At 39.7% G+C, this 20,899-nt stretch overlaps 1 protein-coding gene across 1 annotated transcript in view; it reads left to right on the forward strand.

Moving 5' to 3' along the window:
* The window catches only part of FGD6 (FYVE, RhoGEF and PH domain containing 6), a 72,206-nt gene extending 56,446 nt beyond the window's left edge, over positions 1-15,760 (forward strand). Inside the window, exons 15-21 of the mRNA XM_005143137.3 lie at positions 6,152-6,254; positions 6,760-6,906; positions 7,748-7,850; positions 9,308-9,435; positions 10,145-10,273; positions 12,468-12,616; positions 14,264-15,760. Of these exons, the coding sequence (XP_005143194.3) occupies positions 6,152-6,254; positions 6,760-6,906; positions 7,748-7,850; positions 9,308-9,435; positions 10,145-10,273; positions 12,468-12,616; positions 14,264-14,300 (796 nt within the window). The 3' untranslated portion in view covers positions 14,301-15,760. The remainder of the gene's footprint in view (positions 1-6,151; positions 6,255-6,759; positions 6,907-7,747; positions 7,851-9,307; positions 9,436-10,144; positions 10,274-12,467; positions 12,617-14,263) is intronic.
* Positions 15,761-20,899: the final 5,139 nt, after the last annotated feature.

Genomic DNA, 20,899 nt, shown 5'->3' on the forward strand with positions numbered 1-20,899 from the left:
TCATTGTGCACTTATGTAATGCAAAGTTACCCTTGGCTGGAGTAGTTACAGAACAGAGGGAATGCCAGATGGATTTCTGGAAATAAGGTAGGTTTTTTTCTAATCTACTTCTGTTCACATTCAAAATCTAATTTTGAAAATTTAAGTTTATTTTTAAATGGGCCAGCAGAAGGGAAGCCTGGTCCTATGTAATGAGTTTCACAGATACCATACGAATTTCTAGTTTCTAATACAGTTCGCCCTAACTTGTAAAGAAGACTGCCTGTTGTGAAATGATGGAAGAAAAGATGTGGTAAATGTAGCTGATACTTCAGTAATTTGGGCTTAAGGCTACAGCTGGTAGGGGTTCTGCTGTTCTCAAAATCATTAACAATCGGACTGAGTAAAACTCTTGCTTGGCTTCTGCTGTTCAGCTTATACACCTTCAGAAACTTGAACTGAAACACCATCCTTTCACTGCCTTTCCTTGAGAGGAAGGAGAATTCAAATATTTTTGTTTCAGTTAATTTTAGGCTTTGCTTTTCAGTGGATTTTTTTGTTCTTCCAAAGTTACTTATGCATAAAGTTCATGCATTGACAGGATATGAAGCATGACAATAAATTTCAGTATCATCATTGGTAACTGATATAAATTGGGAGAAGTCATCCTGGTCTTCTAGCTAAAATAACAGTGTAATTGAAACAAGAAATGGATCTCAGTGAACCTGAAATTATGGAAATGGCAGCAATTATTGGAATGCTGGTTGTTTTGTTGGTTTTGCTACATTTGAGTTGAAGTTTCATGTGTTCTGCTATTTGTGACAGTGCTGATACCAGTGAAGGAAGACATGTTTTCTCTGTTGTTTAGCAAAGCTGAGCAAGGGCATACCACTTCTTTTTGTGTGACCTTGTAAGCACCAGCATGAGTATGTCTGCACAAAGATAGCATTATCTCTAGCTGAGGGGTAGACCAAGGTTAACTGTGTCAAAGTAGCCAAAGGACGTAGCTCGACTGTCTGAGCAACAGTTATTTATAACAATAGACTTGAAAAATACAAAAATACTTGTTCAACAAATTGAAATGTTTCTCATAGTCTGTTTGCACAGTGGGGAAAAAAAAAAGCATGTCGTAGTTTAGAGTGTGATTCTGCTCCAGTCTAACATGAAGCAGGTCCTTGCTGCTTAGGTGCCTTGGTGACTGGGTGTTGCACAAATCCAGGAAGACAGTTATGGGATTGCAGTAGGCAATGTGGATTTATCTCTGCTTGACTTGAAACAGCATTTCACTTTGAATTCAGTCATTTAAGAAAATTGTAAGAAATCACTGGAACTTGTAAAAAGATTGTCATCTTGAAATACAGCCTACCTTCTTCCACAAAACACGATGCACTTGTCCCTTTGAGGAGCTGATTGAGTGGTAGATTAAAAGCAGCTCCTGTGAAATGCATGCTAGTCCCATGGGAAAACCCCTTATATATAACATTCTCATGAAGTTGGGCAGAGTTTGTAACATGTTGTTGTTTTGACCTTGAAATTACTGGAATTAACCTCATATTACCAACTAAAGCTGCTCTGATTTGCTCTTTCTTTTTCAGTGTTGTTGATCTTGCATCTTTGCAGCGTTCAGTTCTGTTATTTTTATACTTGCTGGAGGCTGTGTGTATGTCAGAGCCCTAAGTTACACAACAATGACAGGGAAGGTTGAATTCACTGGGGATAAAGGAGGTGCTGAGGACCCCAGGTGTAAAATGGTGGTTTTCAGATTGTTACCCATCTGTGAGTCCTGGGCCCATTGTGGGGTAGGAGGGAAACAAGTGAAAAACTACCAGCAATAGGTGCTTGCATGTATTTTTTCACAGTTAAATGTATTTTTCCTATTGATGAATATCCTGGATGTGAAAAGAATCAGTAGCCTGTCAATACAGCCTACATCTTCTTTGTGATGACACCTCATTCTAACAGATTCTTGATTCCTTTGTGGTAAAAATCTCAGTTGCAAAGCTGTTCAAATCTTACAGACATTGGAAACAAATTTTGCTTTTGTGTTATTTCAAATAGTAAGTATTATGTGAAATGTACACCAGAGAAGGGATTCTGAAATGATCCTGGGGATGGAGACAGAGAGGGTAGCAATTAAGCTGGTGAAAAATTGCTAGTCATAAAAAGTAAGCCAGTTAACAAAAGAAGTGTAATTACTACTTAGACAAGAGTCTTTTATCATTTCAGGTTTAGTTTTACTGCCTGCTTTATATATATGTTTATTCTGCTTTGTCTAGTCTGTGTTGAGTTTTCGGTTTTCCCAGGATAGCTGTAGGAATGTGTATTGTTTTACATGGTACAATGTAGTATTGTACTAGAAATCTCATAATCAGAGAAACAAGTTAGCACATCTGCATGATGCGGCACTGTACTGAAGTAAAGCTTCAGTCCTGAAAACAACAGTCATGCCAGCCTGATGTGGTGTGAGGCCAGCTGGTCCCATCCCCCTCAAGGCTAGCATACCCTCAATAAGGATAGTGAAGAACTACCCCAGGCAGACCTACCTGCTTTGCTTCCCCTAACATAAGGATAGTTCATGGGATACTAGTTCAGTTAGGAGAGGTGCTCTAAGGCTCTGATCCTGAAAGCAACAGGGGTATAATTCTGTGAGCCCTCCTGGGATCACTGAGCTGCTTAGCTCCATTGGGTAGCTGCGGCATGTGCCCCTAGCACATGTTTCCCAGTAATAACAATTGCTGGGGCTCTCTGCAGTCCATTCAGAGTTTTCTGGTGACTGTTAAATAAAGAAATAAATAATAATAACTTTGAAAAACCTGAAGGAATCCCTGCAATTTTAGTAAACAAAATTATTTTTGGGAGGCTGCAAGAAAGTATCTGAAGGGGGCCTATAGGGATGCTGGTGAGGGACTCTTCATTAGGGACTGTAGTGACAGGACGGGGCTACAAAAGTGATGGACAGGGGTGGAGCAGTTGACATCATCTACCTGGACTTGTGTAAAGCGTTTGACACTGTCCCACATGACATCCTTGTCTCTAAATTGGAGTGTCATCAATTTGATAGATGGACCACTCGGTGGATAAAGAACTGGCTGGATGGCCGCACTCAAAGAGTTGTGGTCAACGGTTCAATGTCCAGCTGGAGATCAGTAACAAGTGGTGTCCCTCAGGGATCAGTGTTGGGAGCAGTCTTGTTTAATATCTTTGTCGCTGACATGGACAATGGAATTGAGTGTGCCCTCAGCAAGTTTGCAGATGACACCAAGCTGTGTGGTTCTGTTGATATGCTGGAGGGAAGGAATGCCATTCAGAGGGACCTTGACACGCTTGTGAGGTGGACTGATGCCAACCTCATGAAGTTTAACCATGCCAAGTGCAAGGTCCTACACCTGGGTGGGAGCAATCCCAGGCACAGCTACAGGTTGGGCAAAAAGGAAATTCATGGTAGTCCTGCAGAGAAGGACATGGGGGTGTTAGTCAATGAGAAAATGAACATGAGCTGGCTTCAGTGTGCACTCACAGCCCAGAAAGACAACCGTATCCTGGGCTGCATCAAGAGGAGCGTGACCAGCAGGTCGGAGGAGGTGATCCTGCCCCTCTACTCTGCTCTCGTGAGACCTCACTTGGAATACTGCATGCAGTTCTGGTGTCCTCAACATAAAAAGGACATGGTACTGTTAGAACAAGTTCAGAGGAGGGCCACGAGGATGATCAGGGGACTGGAGCACCTCCCATATGAAGACAGGCTGAGAAAGTTGGAGCTGTTCAGCCTGGAGAAGAGAAGGCTGCGTGGAGACCTCATAGCAGCCTTCCAGTATCTGAAGGGGACCTACAGGGATGCTGGGGAGGGACTATTCATTAGGGACTGTAGTGATAGGACAAGGGGTAACGGGTTGAAACTTAAACAGCAGAGGTTTAGACTGGATATAAGGAAGAAATTCTTTACTGTGAGGGTGGTGAGGCACTGGAATGGGTTGCCCAGGGAGGTAGTGAATGCTCCATCCCTGGCAGTGTTCAAGGCCAGGCTGGACAGAGCCTTGGGTGACATGGTTTAGTGTGAGGTGTTCCTGCCCATGGCAGGGGGGTTGGAACTAGATGATCTTGAGGTCCTTTCCAACCCTAACTGTTCTGTGATTCTATGATTCTAAATACTGGACCTGCAGCGAGAGAAACTGTGTAGGGCCATGCAGCTTGGGAGGAGCGCTGGGAGTGACAGTAGAAGGAACACTGCCTATTCTGCTGTACTATACCATTACATCAATCCAGTTGCTGATGGCATTACCTTTGCTATTAAATTCTGAAGGGACTGTAAGCAATCCTAAAGGCTAGCACTAGCAAATCTACCAAGTGCAAGCTCCACAGCTGAGCACTGGGACATAAGCTACATAGCTCATGTGCAAGCAGCCTTATGTGTAGCAGTCCCTACATGAGAGGGGAATGCTTGATCTCCCAAAACTGGGCCAACTTTAAATTTAATTATTTAATATAGTTATATGAACCTAATTAAATGTAACCAGATTTTGGAAAAGCCAAAGGAGTTGATTAGTTATGAATGTTACATAGCTAATGCAGGCCAGTTGTTCATTCCGAATGAGGCAGCAAAAGTAAATAAACTGAACAAAATTTTCCATGTAGAGTGTGAGGTATTGGGACAGACAATAATACATTGCTTTGCCCTTCCTTGTATCTTATTTCCCCTCCTCTTGTTTTGATTTTGTTGCTGTGTGTGCTAGATGGTTTGGGATTTTTTTTTCCCTTGTGCTTCACAGGCTTCCCCTGTGAGGGGAACCTTACCGGATTTGTCCTCTCTGGTTCTGTATAGTACTCAGTTTCATCAGGTTCAAAACCCTGGCTCAAAGTATTTTCCCTAAAGGTTCAAAGATGATCAAAGCTTCCAAATTCATCTACAAAGGTCTTTAAAAAGTAATTGGTATTGCACATCCAATTTGCTTTCCTCTTCCCTAACTTTCCTTTTTATATATTTATCCAGTTCAAATTAATTTATTCCAAATTAATTTATTTGATCGTGTTTAAGAAGTGAGGAATAATGTTGGTAGTAGATACTGATTAAATCCTAGAAGCCCTTTTTAAGCTGACATGGCATTTTAAACATGTCAAGCTGTTCCTTTCCCACCAAACTGTTTCTTCCTTCCTCAGAGCACCCTCTGTAGTGCTCACACAAGCAATTGTTCAGTATAGTGAACCCAGTCAGTAAAATGATCCAGAGCCAGGTCAAATGGTTGCTTTAATATGGATTTGTCCCCCAGTCCAGTGCATTGCGCCTATATAGCCTTCTGTGTTACCATGTGTGTTGTGGCATAAGAGTGAAAATAAGACATAGTGGCTGAGAGGGAGTCTAGGAGGCAGCCTTTGCAGCAGGAGCCGCATGGATTTATATTATATGAAAGTGGTGGTGGGCCGATGGCCAGAGGAAGTGCTTTGGCATTTCACATAATTTAGTGTAGCTACAGGCTGTGCCAGGCACTCCTTGTTCTCCCTGCTCCCTATGCCACGCCACTTCAGCCTAATGTTTTCCTTGCACTTGGTTAGTGATCCACCAGCTGTGGGATGGAGAGGTACAGGAAGCTCATATGTTTATCTCTTCAGGTTAGCTAATCCAATGGAAAAATTTGAAAGAGAACATTATTTCAAAGCAGCATGACCCAGTAGGAGCACAAAGCTGGGGAAGAGACAGTGTATTTTTCCTGACAGAAGTTCGAAGTTTCATAGAGCTGAGTATAACAAACTGCACTTTAGTGCAAAAGGAAGCGGGGGGGGGGGGGAGGAAAAAAAGGCTTGCTGAAATTTCAGGGTCCCTCTCAAAAGAGGAGGGCCCCTGTGTTTGTTCTTGGAGCACCATTTAGACTGATAAATGGTAATGACAAAGAAGCCCTGAAATAATCACAAGGTATTTTGGAAAGAGGGGAAGGGAATCCATTATAACAAGAGACATGGAAATCTTTTTTAGCATTAATCAACACAAATGACTGACACCATGCAGGCAGCTAAAACAGTAATGCCAGTTTCAGTTGGAACTGGAGATGCTCTATAAAACTGAAATTGCAAGAGAGTTAAGTCAGTGTGTAACAAAGCTAGTGGGATTCTAAATCAGCACTTCCTTCTTAGTTTTAAATGTTAGTAATAATAAATTTATATATTTTTTTTACTCCAACAGTTCTGCTACAGAAAGAGATGAGTGGTTAGAAGCTATCTCCAAGTCAATTGAAGAATATACAAAAAAGAAAATCACATTTAATCCTAGCAAAAGTCTTGAAGAGGTATATCACACCATTACTGTTGTGTTTTTCCCTTTTTGAATACAAAGTTTCTCTGTAGGTGTTTAGAGAAACAAGAGGCATTACATAATGAATAATAAAACAGGATGGTAAATGATGAGTGAACGGAACAATACACCATTCATGATGTTATCTGCTTCATAAATCTATTTTCTTCCAAAAAATGCGAACCAGCTTTTTCAATTCTCTCAGTGATCTTGCTAAAAAAAAGATAACATGAAAAGATTTTAAAATATGGCAGCTATTGGTATAAGTAGGCTGGTAAAGCTTGAAAATCACACAGCCTTTTTGAACTAATTAAATACAGCTCTCTCTTCAGGGTTGCATTATAATGGTCACTGATGAAATAGTAGATAACATTTAAAACCATGACAATTTATCAGAGAAGGCTTTCCAATGTTAATTAGAGTTACCCTATAATCACTGATTAATATTAATCTTATTTCTCATCACTGAATGCAATGATATTCTGCTTATGTTCTCTCAGGCAGATCCAGAGAAACAGGAAGAAGATAGTCCGCTTGGATCAAAGGCTCCAATCTGGATCCCTGATACTAGAGCCACAATGTGTATGATCTGTACAAGTGAATTCACCTTGACTTGGAGAAGGCATCACTGCAGGGCATGTGGAAAGGTTGGGCAATTTTGTCATCACCTTTTCAGTTAGTCATTCAGGTTCCTTGTGTGACAAATGCAGATAGAGCCTGATTGCACCACAGCTCTTTTAAGGGAATGCTATACTGTCACACAACTGTATGGATAAAAACCATAATGTAGGAGTTGCCTGCTTCTTTGTTTTAGAGCAAGGTGTTATGATAGAGCAGTGTTCAACCTTTTAATCTCTGTTACGTTTCTTATTTTGTGTTTTGGAGTACTGTTTATCATTATCTTCTGCTTCTGTAAATATGTAGTACAAACAGAGAATGTTAGCTGAAATGAGGAAAAATATCTTCCTCACCAATTTTGAAAAGATAAATAATGATTTTTGTTTTTAAGTTGGTACCAAGCTATATATATATATTTAACACTTATGACAGGTATATTTAATAAACCTTTCTTGTTTTAATCAAGCGAGAATAGAGAATTCAATGCAGTTGAGACATCTGTGTTGTAGAGAAATTGTCGAGAGAGCAATTACTGTTTTTAGTTATTTCTTTAAAAGCTTATTATTTAAACAGTTCAGTAACACAGTAAGCTTGTTCTTCTCTTCATGGATTGTTAATGTTGTTTTATTAATTTGTGTAACTCAGTGATTTATTTTTTTATATTTAAATTGTTATAATTTAGAGGAGGAAGGAGCAGCATGTTGAACATAAGGACACAGGGTAAAGACAAAATCTTACAACATTTTCAATGTAATATAGTACCTATTTCAGGTTTTGTTACAGGCTTAACAGTGCTGAAATGAACGTCTTTGAGCATTTGGTAATTTACAAGTGCACATCATGTACAATAATGCTTTTACCTGTTTCCAGATTGTTTGTCAAGCTTGTTCATCAAATAAACATGGTTTAGACTACATGAAAAACCAGCCAGCAAGAGTATGTGATCATTGCTTCAGAGAGCTACAGAAACAAGGTAAAGAAATTCTTTACAAGCTGCCTTAGTTTTGTGGCCCTTATTAACATGATGTATTTGTGCCTCATCTTTACTGCTGGATTCAACTGCCTAATTCTGCTAGTCACTGACAAGTCATAGGCATCTGAGTTTATAAAAGGCCAAGCAAGTTTCTGTGGAGTAAGCTAGGAAGTGAATTTTCAGTACATTGTCTCTCTCTTCCAGAAACATGCATTTGCCCTATGGTAATGACATGTAGCATATACCTCTTTCTTTTTGGGATAACTAGTGTTACATTGCTTTTCATCATATCTTTATGCAGAAACAAACACAAAGTCAGTGGAGGAATCTCTGAGTGAAATGCGAATCCAGACCCATCTCACAAGATTGCTCTGAATTCTGCCCAAAGACTAGTATAAAATATGCAAGCAGCCGTAAGCAGGGACTGAAACAGTTTGCTGCCTTTCCCACTGGCAGGGCCTAGAGTTCAACACAAGCTCTATAGGGTATCAAGAAATCTGTAATTCCCCAGGGAAATAATCAGACTGTGGCTTCTAGCATGCTGGCAGTGACATTTCTCATGGGGATGTGGAAAGCAGCATCGACAACTCTTGAAGTGCTGGTGGGAGCCTTCGATGATGGGGAAGGTGGATTGCATGGACCACCTGCAGGTCTGTGGGTTGGGCACTAGAGGCTGTTGTGCTTCAGGCAATTGCAGGTGCTTTTAGCTGGGAGGAGAGCTGCACAGCAAGTGGGTACGGCTCGCAATCCAATTGCTCTACTGCTCTACTCACTATTTCAGAGCCTCAGCAGGGGCTCTGTTCACAGACAAATCTAGAAGTAGACTTAATGAAGCTATTCCTTCCAGGATGGGCTGTGAAACTGTGGTGGGTGTTGCTAGAAAAGAGGGTTTTAAAGGAGTGAAGTGTTGCAGAAGTCTTCCAAGAGAGATAAAGGAACTGCCAGTGGCAGTGAAGTACGGATGTGACTTTGGAGATGGGAATCTCTGGAAGTGCATGAATGATGGCATGATGCTGGAAGAGGAACTGTGTAGCACCCATACTGAAAAACGCTGAGAAGATAACAGATGTAGAGGACTGAAGGACAGAGTTGGGGAACAGAGGTTAAGCAAAGTCTGAACTGTAGAGGACAGTCCTAAAACTTTGGTGTGGTTTTTAAGACTTAATTTTCACCCTGCATCATCAAGAGCACAGACTGTAAGCAAACAAGACCAATCCATTTGGTTTTCATTTTCTTGTGGGCTTTTTTTCAGTCTGGGTGTGATTTGGGAGATTCTAATGTTGTTGATGATGATACTGAAAAGTTAATTCCACACTGAATTCAATGTGATTGTTACTGTTGAAACACCTAATCAGAAGAAAAATGTCAGCTGTTCTTCAGAAAAAAAGTCCAAAAATCACTTCCTGTATTTAGTCACCTGTGACATGAAAGCCATACATTTATCCTATGCATTTTAGATAACCAGTGCACTCCTAAGAGCGGATCCCCAGTCAACCATAAATCTCCATCAAGTGCCTTGTCTACAGTTTTACACAGCATTCCCTCTGGAAGAAAGCAGAAAAAAATTCCTGCAGCCCTCAAAGAAGTAAGTGCTTTACTGATCCAAAGTCATGCCTTGTTGGTATTATATCATCAATATTAACAACGAAAAAAGTAGTTCCATATTTTAGGCATTTCTTTAGAAATCTACAAAGTCAAAATTTGCCTGTACACAGTGGCTTGGCCTTTAGTTTTACATTGGTAGATGAACTTTGAAGCAGAATATCAACTGCATAAACACATGTGAGACTGTGGTTCAGGGAGATAGTTGGAATTTTCATTTCTTTCCTGCTTCCCTGTGTTTCAAGGAATGGTGATTTACCACTGCACCAACACTCAATGCCTACACCAACTCAGCTCTTAGTTTATGATTAAGAAACGTAGAGCTAAACTCTGCCTACCTATGCTAGAGGTCTTGGGAATGGAAGTCATTTTTCTTCTTACATAGAAATGTGTGCTCTCCATCCGTGTGTGTGGTCCTCAGCGTTTCAGACCTCTTTTGTCTTGTTGCATCCAATTAAAGTTCCTACCCTAATGACTGCAGAAACCTCTCTTGCAGACCAGATAGATGGTGGCAGACAAAATCAGTTTTCTTTCAGCCATCTGAGCTAATTAGCAACATTAACTTGAGATCGGGTAAGAACTGGAGTCTTTGACAGGACAGGGCACTGGAGATCTGTTTTAAAAAAAGCTGTACTGTGAAAACCTGGGCAGATGCATACATACTTTTGGGGTTTGTTTGTTTGTCTCTTCAGGTTTCGGCAAATACAGAAGACTCTACAATGAGTGGCTACCTACACAGATCTAAGGGCAGTAAGAAACCATGGAAACACCTATGGTTTGTTATAAAAAATAAGGTGCTATATACATATGCTGCTAGTGAGGTAAGAGGTTATATATTAGAAATCAAACAGCCAATGATAATACTGTCTTTGTTACAAAGCTGTTTATTTTTATCATCTGGCAACAAGCTATACTTAGATCACCTTAACGCTAACTGGTCTGATTGCAGTATAGTATTTTGAAAAGGCCCAGTGACTTAGTACCATAACACACTGATACAGCTCCACTGTTTCTGACTCCAGACCTAGCTTTGAGTACTTCTGCACTACACACCATTGCACAGTTGTAGGTGTGTTCTGAGTCAGTTGAATACATGGGGGTCTATTTGGATGCATCACGCTGGGCTAGTGGCAAAGCCAACCTTATAAAGGCATCTTGAAGTATTTTGTTCTGAAGTTCCATAAGGTATCTTGAATGTCTGGAAAATTAGCAGACTAAATCTCTCAAACTGTCATCCTCAGCCTGGAGTTACTATTTAATACACAGCATTGCAGCAGAAAAAAGAAATGCATCATATCTAATAGCATTTGCTTTTTTTTTATTTAGAATGTGTTGTCCTATTGCAGTGTGGAATAATCTAATCAATATGTATAAGCTTTGCACATCTGAACAGGTGCTGAGGATGTAGTTTTATTGCATCTTGTAATGTTTTGCAACACATATGGAAGCACTGTAGCACTGGAAGATCTTGGGTTTCACCTTTTTGTATTACATATTATAGTTTGCTAATAGCTTTGAAGAGCAAAATATCCAAGGCATCTGTTTAAAGGCATTGCCATCCCTTACTTTTCTTCCAAAACGTAAGGCCTGGCCTATCCTGGGCCTTATATTTTGTAAAGAATTACCCTTCTTTACCAACATGTCTCTCCCACTCTAGTTATTTCCTGGTTTATGCTCAGATTTGTTCCTCCTGTAGTGCCAATCTTTATTTTGTGATGTTATTTCCACAACATTGGCAATAGTAAAAACCCAAGTATTTATAAAACTTTTTGATTAGGATGTACAAAACAATTACTTTTGTAAAGATTTGACAAATATTTTCCAGCAATGTCTCTTTCCCGGTAGTTGCAAAAGAAACTTTAACAAAGGGTAAAGAAAGGCATATTTGTCTGTGACAGTCACCTTAATTTTTCTTTTGCTGATATTAGCCTTCCAGAGTAGCTTCAGTTTGCATATCAAAATCATAAAATTAACTCTTTCCTGTTTTCTTTAAACTAAGGAATAGCTGTCTTTATTTTTCATCCTCATGAGCCATTGCAGGAGACATTGTTTAGAGGCTCAAGGGAAGTCTAGTGTGGCCTTAGCCAGAAAGCTCCAGTTAAACTACTTCTGTTAGTTCCAAGTGGTATCAAGTTTAGTGCTAAAAAGACCACTTATTAGTGATACAAAACCTTAAGATACTAAAAGGTACCTGAGATACTAAAAGGTACCTGAGATACTAAAAGTTACCTAAGATACTAAAAGGTACCTAAGATACTAAACCAGATTGCTAAGCCTTACTTGACTGTTTTCCAATATCAAGAAATGCTGCTTTCTCAGGATACTCTTATTTCAATGTAGAGGCAATTACCAAAGTCTTCACCTGATGTGTTGGTGTTTATGTGCATTCATTATTTATTGTTTTGCTATTTGGAAGCATTGCAGGTCCCTGCCTAGTTAGAAAACACTGTTTTGGAATATGTGAAGGATGAAAATACGTTTTCCTTTCCCCCCTTCCATAAATACTGGGAATAAAAAAAGGAAGCAATTGAGCTGACTGAGGAAGGGAAAAGGTTGCCTTATTAGCCAGGTTTTGAAATTAAATGAAGAGGAGGTAAAAAGGTGCAGCTTCTCTTGCTACTCTGTACTAGCCAACCACTTGGCTAGGAAAACACTTAGCAACATTTTTTCCCTATGCTCTTAGTTTTCAGCGACAGGAAGCAAAGTAAGTTTAACCATCAAAAGTATTTGGAGTGTGACTCCTGTGCTTGAGAAAAGAATATGAAGATATTACCAGGGAAATGGGAAATAAAAAGAGGAACAGCAATGTTGAAGTCTATGAGGTTATTTCCTGTCGCTTGATTCGTGCATGGAGACTATAAAAAGCGGCATTTTGTGTGTGACTGTTTGTAACAACCTGTTTGTTGTATGATCTGTTGCAATGGTATGGTGCATGAGTAAGTCTTAATGCATTTCTTAGTATGTCTTACATGCTCAATTTTGTCTTGTTTGCTTTTTTTTTCCCCCATAAAATAGGATGTGGCAGCATTAGAGAGCCAGCCTTTACTTGGATTCACAGTCAGTGAAGTAAAAGATGAAAACTCAGAGTCTAGAGTGTTCCATTTACTGCACAAAAACACTTTATTTTATATATTTAAAGCAGATGATCCCCATTCAGCTCAAAAGTAAGAAACTATTTGATTTGTTAATTTTTTCTAGAAAATGGTTCAGAAATCATGAATATTAATGTTCACAGATTAAGCATATGTACAGAAAATACATATTATAACGTGTAAATAAAACGTTTATATTACTTAAACATAAGGTCCTGGTTTCATTAGGACTTCTGAAATGCTTTAAATGAAGAAGCAGACTATCCTTTGCAGAAGAATAAATGTAGGAGAATGAAAAAGTTTTAGATAAAATAAGAAACCTTTCTTTTTTAGCCTATTCCTCTATCCCTGGTCTGCTGAAGTGAAAATTGAATGTTACCTTTGGAGAAATCAGAAAATGTGTTTTAAGAATTAACTGATGTGTCCCTTCCTTTTTTTCCAGCTGTAAATTTTAATTATTTTTAATTAATATGTGGCAGTGAAAATAAAGCAAACCCTAGAAAGTAAGGGACAGACATTTGAAGTGTGTGCGCAGATATGCGTGAGCACCTAGGCATGCTTAGTATGTTCAGTCCCAAAGCTTGAATTCAAAGAATACTTACACAAGCTGTTTCATTTAAAGTCCTGCTGATGTGTCTGAGTTTGAAGTCATATTTATCAATGTATGTATTATGTGTGATTTATATGAAATAACCTAGAAGCTTGGGCATTAATCAGGAGACAATATTTGCTATATGAATCATGGAGTACACTAGAAATCAGCGTGGAAGGCAGTATATTGAACTTGCTTGTATGCTTAGCTTATCTGACTGGTTTCACTGCAGTTTTCCCAAATGAATCTTACATTAATACAACAGATGTCATGTACTAACTAGTCCATTATTAATACTTAAGCATTCAAAGGGCTGCATGTATAGCTTCATGCAAATAGGGATAGTCAAGAAAACAAAACAGGCAGCACAACTGAAAACTCTAAACAGCTGCAAACGTGCTTACACAAAATCTGTAAGTTATTTGATTTCAGGGAGTATTTTGTCTTGGAGATGCATACAAATGTTTTCTTGTTAATTACAGTACCCTTCCCTTGTTTCCACTGTGTCCTTATTCGTACTGTATAAAGCACAACTAAAAAAAGATCTAAGGCATTCAATCGCATTGTTTTCCTATTCAGACAATTGTTTTTTTTCATCAGTAGGAAAACTTGAAATTGGACATACTCTCTTTTGCTGTAGCTAGGAATAACATTCAGTACCTTAAAATGCAAGCTTTTCTGAGTATTTAATATCCTTAGGAGACTTATGCTGAACCTCTAGAATAAATGCTGCTTCAATAGCATTAAAAGAAAAAACAAAGAATGTGCTGTTGGCCTCTTTACATCAGTGGACACTATTTTTTCTGATAAGGGCCAAGAAAATCTCTGATGTATTTGTGTAAGTACAGTAATAAATTTTAACAAGACGTTTACTGCTAGAGCTGATAAATTTCTTAATCCAGCACTGCCTTCAATATTTCTATCATCTGACCTTGTACCGATAGCTAATACATCTCTAGCAAGTTTTGTATATTTGGACTCACTGAATGTATTTCTGGCATTTGCACAAACAGACCAACTACTAATGAAAGTATGATGTTACTTCTTGTCTAGATCTGTAGCTAGTCAAAGCAGTGTGATTTACACTTTTACCATCAACTGCCTAACACTGTTTAATTTTCTAATAGGTGGATAGAAGCTTTTCAAGAAGGCACCATATTATAGCAGTGTCAGCATTGTGTCTGCAAGCTTAAAAGGAAAATGTCCAGGAATGGTGGTAAAACAGTACAGCAGCTGTTCAAAGAAACGAAATCCTGCCGTCTCAGCTTCCACAAAATTGTATATTTGTCAGGATTAGGAGTTGTTGCATTTTTAGTGTAAGGTAATATTTTTTTAAAGAACTGTGTGTATTTCTGTGTTGATACAAAATGTGTTATTTATTAAATTCCAGTGTTTACTTAAATGGTCAGAATTATTTGTGAGGTCTGTGTTGAGGTCCAAAGTGCCCATGTCTTCAGAATGGTGAGGGGTCGGTCATATTCCTAAAGTTTGTATTTAAAAAAAAAAAAACCCACAAAACAAATCTGTTGCAGTTGTACAGTTCCTTATGATTTGTGTATAGGTCTTGAGTTGCTGATGCTCACTTTGCAAGTTAGCAAGAACAGATTAGAATAGGAATTGCAAAGATTCTGGATCCCTGTTGGCTTTCTCCTTTATGAGAAGTTGTATGATACTGCTGCTCCATTCCTTGAATGGTAATTGAAATCTCGCTTACCAGTACATTAAAACAGTACAATGAATTCTGTAACACAGAAACAATGCAAAATAAAGTTCAATTACTACAAAAAGAGAGAAGGGAAAAAAAGCGTAAAACCGATTTTGCAATTACAGAGATAAGGCACTAGAGCTTTTTCAGTATTACAGATGCCAAAGAGACTAAATGAGTTATCTTCAAACAATCACAGGATGTACTTTCTTTTGTTTCCAATAGTAATTTAAAGCAGAGCAAAAAATACATTTTTGATACACAGGGAAAAGACAAAATATATTATTTGCTTCAAAACTTTGTGTCAAGTGGGTTCTGTATGCAGCATGAAACACTGTATATTGTTCAAAGAATATTAAACAATATATGCACACACACATGCCCTTCCCCAAATTTTAAACTATATTTAAATATTATGTTTAAACTGGAATTGCCATACCAAGAAACCCCAGCTATTTTAGTGCAGATGGCATTGAAAATGCATACAATTCTTAGAAATACCTTTTTGTTTACACTATGATTTTTTCTGTTTGACACTTTGAAATACAATTCAGTTTTAGGTGTTAAGAGTTTTTTTTCTTTAAGAAAATCATCAGTATACCTCATTAGGAAATAGTTACTGATGATTCTGGTGCATTTATTCTATTTAATTTTTGAAAGTTTTTTAACACTGTAATAGCATAAATGGAACTAGAACTATGAAAAATATATGAAAGGAAGCCATTTTTATGTCAAATGCATATGTAGCCAGTTAATTTTACTGTATGAAACACTTCTCAATATTCCTCTGAATCAAGCTAGTTGTGGTTAACACAAGAGCAATTAACTCTTAATTAATAGGTTGAATCCTTGTTAATAGCTATTCTGTGGCCTCACAAAGGAAAGAGAATCACAGAATCATAGAATAGTCAGGATTGGAAAGAACCTCAAGATCATCTAGTTCCAACCCCCCTGCCATGAGCAGGGACACCTCACACTAAACCATATCACCCAAGGCTTCATCCACCCTGGTCTTGAACACTGCCAGGAATGGAGCATTCACTACCTCCCTGGGCAACCCATTCCAGTGCCTCACCACCCTTACAGTAAAGAATTTCTTCCTTATATCCAGTCTAAACCTCTGCTGTTTAAGTTTCAACCCTTACCCCTTGTCCTATCACTACAGTCCCAAATGAATAGTCCCTCCCCAGCATCCCTGTAGGTCCCCTTCAGATACTGGAAGGCTGCTATGAGGTCTCCACGCAGCCTTCTCTTCTCCAGGCTGAACAACTCCAACTTTCTCAGCCTGTCTTCATATGGGAGGTGCTCCAGTCCCCTGATCATCCTCGTGGCCTCCTCTGGACTTGTTCTAACAGTTCCATGTCCTTTCTATGTTGAGGACACCAGAACTGCACGCAGTGCTCCAAGTGAGGTCTCACAAGAGCAGAGTAGAGGGGCAGGATCACCTCCTTCGACCTGCTGGTCACGCTCCTCTTGATGCAGCCCAGGATACGGTTGGCTTTCTGGGCTGTAAGCGCACACTGCTGGCTCATGTTCATTTTCTCATTGACCAACACCCCCAAGTCCTTCTCTGCAGGACTACCATGAATTTCCTTTTTGCCCAACCTGCAGCTGTGCCTGGGATTGCTCCCACCCAGGTGTAGGACCTTGCACTTGGCATGGTTAAACTTCATGAGGTTGGCATCAGCCCACCTCACAAGTGTGTCAAGGTCCCTCTGAATGGCATTCCTTCCCTCCAGCGTATCAACAGAACCACACAGCTTGGTGTCATCAGCAAACTTGCTGAGGGCACACTCAATTCCATTGTCCATGTCAGCGACAAAGATATTAAACAAGACTGCTCCCAACACTGATCCCTGAGGGACACCACTTGTTACTGGTCTCCAGCTGGACACTGAACCATTGACCACAACTCTTTGTGTGCGACCATCCAGCCAGTTCCTTATCCACCGAGTGGTCCATCTATCAAATTGATGACACTCCAATTTAGAGACAAGGATGTCATGTGGGACAGTGTCGAAAGCTTTGCACAAGTCCAGGTAGATGACGTCAACTGCTCCACCCCCTGTCCATCACTTTTGTAGCCCCATCATAGAAGGCCACCAAATTGGTCAGGCAGGATTTTCCCCTAGTAAAGCCATGCTGGCTGTCACCAAGTTCCTTGCTCTTTTTCATGTGCCCTAGCATGCCTTCCAAGAGAATCTGCTCCCAGATCTTGTCAGGCAGAGAGGTGAGACTGACTGGTCTGTAATTCCCCAGGTCATCCATTTTCCCCTTCTTGAAAATGGGGGTTATATTTCCCTTTTTCCAGTCATCAGGAACTTCACCTGTCTGCCATAATTTTTCAAATATGATGGCCAGTGGCTTTGCAACTTCATTCGCCAGCTCCTTCAGGACCCACGGATGGATTTCATCAGGTCCCATGGACTTGTGTACATTCAGGTTCTTAAGGTGGTCTCGAACCAGATCCTCTTCTACAGTGGGCCCAAGGTCTAGGTTTTCACAGTCCCTGCATCAGCCCTCCAAGACTGGGGTACTGCGGTGAGAGCCTTCGTCAGTGAAGACCGAGGCAAAGAAGCCATTCAGAACCTCAGCCTTCTCCAAGTCCTGTGTAGCCAGTTCTCCCGAAAGTTTCCGGAGGAGGCCTACATTGTCCTTAGTCTGTTTTTTACCCGCTACATACCTATAAAATCCCTTCCTATTATCTTTAACATCCCTTGCCAAGTTTAGCTCCAGTTGGGCCTTAGCTTTCCTAACTTGGTCCCTAACTACCCGGACAACATCCCTGTATTCATCCCAGGCCACCTGTCCTTGCTTCCACCTTTTATAAGCCTCTTCTTTCCTGTGAATTTTTCTCAGCAGCTCCTTATCCATCCAAGGAGGTCTCCTGGCCCTCCTGCTGCACTTCCTTCTGGTCGGGATGCAACACTCCTGAGCTTGTAGCAGGTGATCCTTGAATGTTAACCAAGAGTCTTGGGCCCCCTTACCCTCTAGGGCTATATCCCATGGAACCTTGCTAAGCAGGTTCCTGAAGAGGCCAAAGTCTGCTCTCTTGAAGTCCAGGGCAGTGAGCTTACTGCACGCTCTTCTCACTGTCTCGAGGACCTCAAATTCAACCATATCATGATCACTGCATCCAAGACTTCCCTGGAGAGTCACATTTCCAACCAGCCCTTCCCTGTTGATGAGCACGAGGTCAAGCAGGGCACCTCTCCTCGTCGGCTCCTTTATTGCTTGCAGAAGGAAGTTGTCTTCCACACAATCGAGAAACCTCCTGGATTGCTTGTGCCGGTCTGTACCGTCGCCCCAACAGATGTCAGGGTGGTTGAAGTCCCCCATGAGAACGAGGGCCTGTGAGTGTGAGGCTTTTCCTATTTGTCTGTAGAGTTCTTCATCCACAGGTTCCTCTTGATCAGGCGATCTGTAACATATCCCCACAGTAATGTGTCCCATCACCGATTTCCCCTTAACCCTGACCCACAAACTTTCTGTTAACTGATCACCTGTCCCCAGACAGAGTTCCATACTCTCCAGCCTATCCCTAACATAAAGGGCAACTCCCCCTCCCCTCCTACCGGGCCTGTCTTTTCTAAAAAGCCTGTAACCTTCCATTCCAACACTCCAGTCAAAGGAGTCATCCCACCATGTTTCGGTGATGCCTATTATATCATAGCCCCATAGATGTGCCCACATCTCTAATTCCTCTTGTTTATTCCCCATGCTACAGGCATTTGTATAGAGGCATCTGATCCGAGCTCCAAATGAAGCCAGCTCAGTGGCTGGAGCGGCTCAGAGTATTTATTATAGGTGCTGGCAACTGACTGGGTGTGTTGGGATGGAATGAGAATGCATAATAGGATAGTTAGTAGTCATCACAGGAAGGCCAAGAATGAAAATGCAAACCAAAATTCTCCTATTCCCTCAAATACCTCAAGATCAGGTCTAAGATACTAACATAGGTCTGAAGAAGTTTGATTTTCCAGAGCTTCTGTTGTTAATAGTGGGTTTGGAAGCCTATGTTAATGTTAAGACAATGTTTATTGTTAAGTATACAAATAATTTCATTGACTTCAAGCATTTCAGTAGAGTACCTTTCTGAGTCAGGGACTTAAGGCTGTGGAGATCTGACCCTCATGAACGCTAGAGGTTTGACCAAATAGTGTTTCAAATTCAGTGTGAGTCTGATCAAAGCCTTTATTATTTTATTATTTTGATAGAAACATGATAAATTAATACTTTTCTTGTTGTATATAAAGGGCTTTTACTTAATTTTCAAAACCAACTGCTGTCTGAAGCTATGTAAGCTAGTAGCCTGTCTCTTCAGGGTGATTTCTGACATGGTTTTTACTGTATCCAAAACAAAACCTATACCAAATATAACATAGATGAGATGTGGCTCTTCCAGTTGGTATTATCCAAGGGAAGAGCTTTTTAATATTTTCATAGGGTCTGCACAAGAACCAAGATGGAAAACCATGAACCAGCAAATGAATAAGATTTGGCCAGGAGCAAGCTAATTTAATTACAAATCATCATGTGATATTGATCTTCCTGTTGCAGAACAGAGCAATAAAAGTCAAAATGCATACTGAATAAGGCACCCAAATTCTGCCTCCTGTGGTGTTAAACTACCTCTAAGGATTTGGTGCAGAGTGAAAAAATAGTTTCAAGTGTTCTATGAAAATCAGAGGACTTCTTCCAGAAGCAGCTGATCAATCAAAAAAATCTTTCTGTGACAGAAATAGATTGAATGGAGCCTTAATAGTATATATATTGCAGCCTAATTCTGTGTGAAATAAATTGTCTTTGTAAACATGTTTGAATATTTCTTTTCCCCTTTCTCCAGCATGAGTGGTTTGTGTCATATGAAGAGCCCACAACATAGGCATTTTCATAACATTTTCAGATGATTGCTTTTCAGACTTACTCTATTTCTCCAGCTCGCCTCCCATTTTGATCCATTGCCACCAAAAGTAAAGTATTCACTTTTTGATTTGACTGAACACTAAAACAAGACCAGAAGTTTTTAAACACCTGGCTACCTCTTATAAGAATCTATAGGTAATAATTAATTTAAGATTGGCTAGTAGAGTATGAGACAAACATTGGAGTAATAGTTATAACATCTTTATTCTTGGATAAATGAAAGGTTCTAGGATCCTGAATTCTCTTTAACTTAAAACTATTTTTTGTGCCCAAAGGACTTAAAACAAATGAATAGTTGAGCAGCTATAGAACTTAAATATTTTTGTGTGGAAAAACTGATTACTCAATTATGTATATTACATCATAATGTAAAGAGATGTTTGGAAAGACATATTCGATGCCTTTGTTTGCCATAACTGCTGTCCCCTGTATTTACCATCCAAATAGGCTTTTATTTGGAGCAGTCCTAAATTGTACTGTCTAAATGAACAAATAGAATCTTTATTTTGTAAACTAAAACAGTTTAAAGTTGTTGTAAATACTCCTGTGGATATGTATCATTTTTGTATAAATAAATTCACTTTAGTTGAATCTCCATCTTCTTTTTTATCATATTTTTATGTATTATGTAGTTTGTGTATTCAAACAGCAGAATTTGTCATTATCCTGTCCATCAGTCTTGCTTTAAAATTCAAGTTTTGCCCCTGCTAAGAGAAAACAGCCAGAAAATGTAAGCTGTGTGTACAGACTGACACTATTGCTGGATCTGACCACCTGAAACATTAGTTCTAACAAGAGAGAGCACAAGAGGAAATGGCCTCAAGTTGTGCTAGGAGCAGAGGGAGGTTAGACTGGATATCGGGAAAAAATTTCTCCACCAAAAGGGTTGTCAAGCATTGGAACAGGCTACTCAGGTTGAATCACCGTCCCTGGAGGTAATTGAAAGGTAATGCAGATGCAGCATTTAGGCACATTGTTTAGTGGTGGACTTGACAGTGCTGGGTTAACAATTGGTCTCAATCTTAAAGGCCTTTTCCAATGTAAATGATTCTGTGATTCTGTAAGTATTTTAGCAGGCCCTGTAAAGGAGAGATTTTTCTGTCAGGTTAGTTATGCTGTCTCCTTGTACTTC

The sequence above is a fragment of the Melopsittacus undulatus genome, chromosome 5 (genome assembly GCF_012275295.1).
Source record: "Melopsittacus undulatus isolate bMelUnd1 chromosome 5, bMelUnd1.mat.Z, whole genome shotgun sequence".
In the NCBI taxonomy this organism is placed as follows: domain Eukaryota; kingdom Metazoa; phylum Chordata; class Aves; order Psittaciformes; family Psittaculidae; genus Melopsittacus; species Melopsittacus undulatus.